The sequence below is a fragment of the Lithobates pipiens genome, unplaced genomic scaffold, assembly GCF_037356315.1.
Source record: "Lithobates pipiens isolate NorthernLeopardFrog02 unplaced genomic scaffold, aLitPip1_a1.2 Scaffold_8, whole genome shotgun sequence".
Lineage (NCBI taxonomy): Eukaryota > Metazoa > Chordata > Amphibia > Anura > Ranidae > Lithobates > Lithobates pipiens.
The window spans coordinates 296,011,012-296,016,874 of NW_027507903.1; the positions used below are offsets into that span (position 1 = coordinate 296,011,012).

Genomic DNA, 5,863 nt, shown 5'->3' on the forward strand with positions numbered 1-5,863 from the left:
TACGACGCACGGGAGTGGAGATCGGCACCAAATTCAAAAAAGTAAAAACACACAATACACATACAGTACTGTAATCTTACAGATTACAGTACTGTATAAAAAAATGACACACCCCCTTTGTCCCTAGTGGTCTGTCCAGTGCCCTGCATGCACTTTTATATTATAAATACTGTTTTTTCTGCCTGGAATTTGGAGATTGTCCATAGCAACCAAAACGTGTTCCTTTATGTCAAAAGTGGTTATAGACTAGCTAGAAAACAGCGATAATAAAGTATAATCACTTGCAGAATTGTGCGATTGCGATTTCTGGGGAAATTCGTCATCAAACACTAAATCTAATGACAGCGACAATTCTGCAACTGAGCAAATTTCTGTGTTTTTGATTTGATTACATTATTGAATATTTTTTATTATTATTATATTATTATCTGTTATAATTATTTATAGTTATTTATTATATTATAATTTATGATTTTGTGTTTCAAACTTTATCATACCCGGGATGAGTTATTCCTAAGAATTGCAGGCCTACAATATAAAATGACAAATTCCCATGCAAAATAATTGTACCGCTTTCAGCACCTAAAATCAGAAATAATCGTACCGCCAGGGAGGTTAATCAAAGTATTGAACCTACTTCAAGCTGCTTTCACTTGCCCACAAACATTCACGGTGTGAGAAGCAGATTAAATGGGAAAAGCCCATCAACACAGGATTTAAGCATGCCAAAAACTATATGTAAAAACTTGTTTCTGGATCCAAAGTAGTGGACATCAAACAACTTATATATTATTGATCAGCTTTCAAATCAAACCCTCACTCATCTCTCTAGCTACCTTTAATGTAACGTTATGCATTTTCAAAGATCACAACAAAGACTCTCAAGTCAGTTCTAACAGTCCAAAAACATCTGCTGCCATGATTTTGATCTCATAGAAAAAAAAAAAAAAGTTTAAGGGCTAGCCCACAGCAAAACACAGTGTGGAGGCACATTCTGTATGAATCACGCTTGCAATCGGAATGTAGATGCCAATGTATTGTTAACGGCACTGCAAACGCAGATTGCAAATTGCATTTGTGTGGGAATCACACAGGAATGCGTATCATGTTCTCGTGCATTCCCAATGTGAACTAGTCCTTATATTCTGTTATGAATTTTGAAAATGAATTGCTTAACAATGCCTAGAGCTACAGAGGTGAATAAGGACTAATTTTAAAGTGCCTTTGCTGTTTGTTCACAATATGCAAATACTTTAGTGTGTCTGATCTGAACACAGATTCACTTCGTGCTAATTGTTATTTTTGTGCATCTGTTGCAAGTTTCTTACCTGGAGATACTGCCAGTAATGGCACTTCCTGTTGCAGACTGACAACACTTATGCCATGTACCCGATCGGAATTTCGGCCAGCAAAAGACAGATGAGAGCTTTTCATCGGAAAATGCGACCATGTGTAGGCTCCATCGGAATTTACCTGGCCGAATTCCCACCAGCAAAAATTTGAGAGCATGTTCTCAATTTTTCCGATCCGAAATTCGGATCGTGTGTATGCAATTCCGACGTGCAAAAACTCACACATGCTCAGATTCAACTATGAGATGGAAGCTATTGGCTACTGGCTATTAAACTTCCTTTTTCTAGTCCCCTCGTACGTGTTGTGCGTCACCGCGTTCTTGACGGTCGGAATTTGGTGTGACTGTGTGTACGCAAGACAGCTTGAGCGGAATTCTGTCGGGAAAACCATGAGACCTTTTTCCGACCATAATTCCAATCGTATGTACGCCGCATAAGCCTCTCAATCAGCAGCAGTGTTGTCAGCCTGCCTTTTGAGCTCCTTCATTTGACTGTTGACTGCTTATCCGATAGACCAGATAGGCAGCCCAGTGGCCAACTGAAGGATCTTGCATGGGAGAGAAGTATTACATTCCTATGGCTAAACCAATTTTTGTAAAACATTAACATTGTTTCAAATGTAATAAACATCATTACCACATACCCATATTCCAAGTGTCACATTACGTCCTCCCACATTCATAGATTTGGCAACAAAGGCTGCACCAATCGTCTAAAACAAAGCAAAAATAGTCCAAGCTTAAAAGACAAGGTTAAAATGCTATGTAATAAGCAAATGATTTGTTTCTGACAGCAATCATTACTTTGTTTTCAGATAAGATGTAAAACAATAAGGATTCGTTCACACGAGAAAGCTAAAAAACTGCTTTAGAAAAGCTGGACAAAAAAGTGAATGTTTTAGCCTATTTTGCCGGCGTTTAGCAGTGTTTAGCCAAGTGTAAAAGCTACGTTTAGTAGCTTCAGTGTTAGGGACACCTGTGGCCCCATTCCTTAACAACCCCTTGGGTCTAGCATGGATTTTAAGGGGAACTTCATGCCAAATTTTTTTTTTTAAATATGGCGTGAGCGTAACCCCCAAAATCCAAAAATCCATGCTAGACCCCTATCCGAGCATGCAGGCCAGGAAAGGGAGCGGAAATGGCTGAGCAGGTGCCCCCCCCCCCCCCCCCATGAACCATACCAGGCCACATGCCCTCAACATATAGGGGGGTGCTTTGGGGCAGGGGTTCACCCCTCCTCAAAGCACCTTGTCCCCATTTTGATGGAGACCTCTGAAAGGCCTCTTCCTCCCCTACCCCAATGTGAAAAAAATAAAAAATAAATCTATGTCCCCCAGTAGAGATCCATCATCAATCATGACTCCTGCCACCACCTCCAACCCAAGAAAAACAAAAGAAAAAAACCTCGAAGGCTCCCGCCGACCGTACTTAAACTAAGGGGCGGGGGCACCCTGTAACCTCAACCAGGTGGGCACCACCCCCTTGTGACGCCACCAACCCAGCATCCCCTTGGTCGATGATGTCACAAGGGGCCCCTTGGTTATTTAAGAGCTATCAGATGGCGGGAGCCTTTGTTTGGACTAGAGGTTTTTTATATTATATATATATATATATATATATATATCATTTATTTATTTAGTGACGTCTTCTTTTGGGTCGGCAGTGCTGGGGGGCTTTGTGGTTGATGTTTTTTGTTTTTGTTTTTTAATAAAGGACTTGTCAAAAACTTGTGTTGGGTTTTTATTTACTTTTTACAATTTTTTGGTGTACTATGTACACCTACTCCTTCACATGGAGGGGGCTAGAATCTGAGGGCCCCCTTGCTACAGGGGGATTCCAGATTAGGATAATGGGATGGTGGGGGGGGGCTTTGCTTGTGTCTCCCCTCCCCCTTTTCTTTACTAATGGTCTGATATGGATTTTGGAGGGGACCTCACGCCTTTTTTTTTTTTTTTTTCATTTTGGCCTGGGGTTCCCCTTAAATTCATAGTAGACCCATTTATATGACAATATTTACAATAATGAAAATTGGCAGCTAAACACAATGTTTTATGAAGTTACACAAATGACCAACAATCTGCATACAAAGCATTTTAGTAACAAGATGAGTCCAGGACATTCAGAGATGTAGGACCATACCCTACACTCATCAATCTACTTGGCAGCTACAGGCAGAAAGTGATGGTGGCAGCAAGGATGTTTTCTAAACTGTACTTTTCCATAACAAAGCGGCAAGTAAAAGATTAGAAATATCAGAAGTCATCATCTGTATATTTGGAGGGAAGAAAGAGAATCAGAATGACAGCCAGACAAATTGCATTTTCAGAAAGAGAAGTAAAGTAAATCACAGATGGATCAACATTTGGCTGGCTTAGCAGAACTGATCAATTTTCAATCCATTCAACTAGAGGTGGATGTGAGAGAGAAGGACTTAAGGAGAGGAGGATGTGGGAAAATGAGAATATGGGGGAGGTCAGGAGAGAAGCATGTAAGTTCAGGTCAGGAGGAGAGGATGTAAGGAGAGGTCAGGAGAAGAGGATGTAAAGAGAGGTCAAGAGAAGAGGGTGTAAAGAGAGGACAGGAGAAGAGGGTGTAGTAGAGTGTGTAGGGGATTGTAGGGGAAAGGATGTAGGAGAGTGTGTAGGGGATTGTGGGAGAAGAGGATGTAGGAGAGTGTGTAGGAGAAGAGGATGTAGGAGAGAGTGTAGGAGATTGTGGGAGAATAGGATGTAAGAGAGTGTGTAGGAGATTGTGTGAGAAGAGGATGTAGGAGAGTGTGTAGGAGAAGAGGATGTAGGAGAGTGTGTAGGAGATTGTGGGAGAAGAGTATGTAGGAGAGTGTGTAGGAGATTGTGAGAGAAGAGGATGTAGGAGAGTGTGTAGGAGAAGAGGATGTAGGAGAGTGTGTAGGAGATTGTGGGAGAAGAGTATGTAGGAGAGTGTGTAGGAGATTGTGAGAGAAGAGGATGTAGGAGAGTGTGTAGGAGATTGTGGGAGAAGAGGATGTAGGAGAGTGTGTAGGAGATTGTGGGAGAATAGGATGTAGTAGAGTGTGTAGGAGATTGTGGGAGAAGAGGATGTAGCAGAGTGTGTAGGAGATTGTGGGAGAAGAGGATGTAGGGGAGTGTGTGGGAGATTGTGGGAGAAGAGGATGTAGGAGAGTGTATAGGAGATTGTGGGAGAAGAGGGTGTAGGAGATTGTGGGAGAAGAGGATGTAGGAGATTGTGGGAGAAGAGGATGTAGGAAAAGAGGATGTAGGAGAGTGTGTAGGAGATTGTGGGAGAAGAGGATGTAGGAGAGTGTGTAGGAGATTGTGGGAGAAGAGGATGTAGGAGATTGTGGGAGAAGAGGATGTAGGAGAGTGTGTAGAAGATTGTGGGAGAAGAGGATGTAGGAGAGTGTGTAGGAGATTGTGGGAGAAGAGGATGTAGCAGAGTGTGTAGGAGATTGTGGGAGAAGAGGATATAGGAGATTGTGGGAGAAGAGGATTAGGAGAGTGTGTAGGAGATTGTGGGAGAAGAGGGTGTAGGTGAGTATGGGAGAAGAGGGTTTAGGTGAGTATGGGAGAAGAGGGTTTAGGTGAGTATGGGAGAAGAGGGTTTAGGTGAGTATGGGAGAAGAGGGTGTAGGTGATTATAGGAGAAGGGGATGTAGGTGAGGACAAGAGAAGAGGCTGTAGGGGAGTGTAGGTGAGGACAGGAGAGGAGGAAGTATGAGTATAGGAGAAGAGGATGTAGGAGATTGTAGGAGAAGAGGGTGTAGGGGAGGACAGAAGAGGGTGTAGGAGAGTGTGTAAGAGGATGTAGGAGAGGAAGATGTGAGGTGAGGAGAGGAGGCTGAGAGAAGGGAAGGGAAGAGAAGAGGATGTGAGGAGAGGAGAAGAGAGGAGGATATGAGGAGAGGAGGATGTGAGGAGAGGAGAAGAGAGGAGGATGTGAGGAGAGGAGAAGAGAGGAGGATGTGAGGAGAGGAGAGACGGATGTGCGGAGAGGAGCTGATCACTCACATTCTGGTAGGGCCCCTGTAGGAAGCGATGATGGACATATCTCTCCACCAGGCTGGTCTTGCCCACAGACTCCTTGCCCAGCATCACCACCTTGCAGTCCACCCTCTGGCCGCTCATGGTTCTGTACGGCTCCCAGCACTGGCCGGGATAATACGCAGCAGTAAGGTCACCTGCAGACAAAGCACACACACACACAGTCATCACCTGTCAGGCCCGGCCATAGAGGAAGGTGACAGGCTCCCATGGTATTCGGTGTATGAGGTCACCGGCCTGTCACCTGCACACACACTGCACATTGCTCACCCGTTAGTCTCTGTCATGTTCTCCTCCGTCCTCTCACTCTTCGCGGCCACCTCTGGTCTGTCACCGTTCTACACTGACACCGCCCAGCGGCTCCTGGCCACACCCAGCGCATCATGTCAGTTGTTTGTCTAGTGCCCGCCCTCCCCAGTCTGGAGCACGCCTATCCCAATATAAGCCGAGCCCATTACACCGCCCCCCTTTC

The 5,863-nt window shown here is 44.2% G+C and overlaps 1 protein-coding gene across 2 annotated transcripts in view; it reads right to left on the minus strand.

Annotated features, from left to right (window-relative positions):
* RAB24 (RAB24, member RAS oncogene family) overlaps nt 1–5,798 on the minus strand; it is a 59,595-nt gene extending 53,797 nt beyond the window's left edge. Inside the window, exons 1-3 of one of the 2 annotated variants that reach the window (XM_077472506.1) lie at nt 5,662–5,798; nt 5,359–5,528; nt 1,996–2,064 (exon numbers count right to left, since the gene is read on the minus strand). In XM_077472506.1, the coding sequence (XP_077328632.1) occupies nt 1,996–2,064; nt 5,359–5,475 (186 nt within the window). In that variant the 5' untranslated portion in view covers nt 5,476–5,528; nt 5,662–5,798. The remainder of the gene's footprint in view (nt 1–1,995; nt 2,065–5,358; nt 5,529–5,661) is intronic. The other variant, XM_077472505.1, reaches the window with a different exon arrangement.
* Nucleotides 5,799–5,863: the final 65 nt, after the last annotated feature.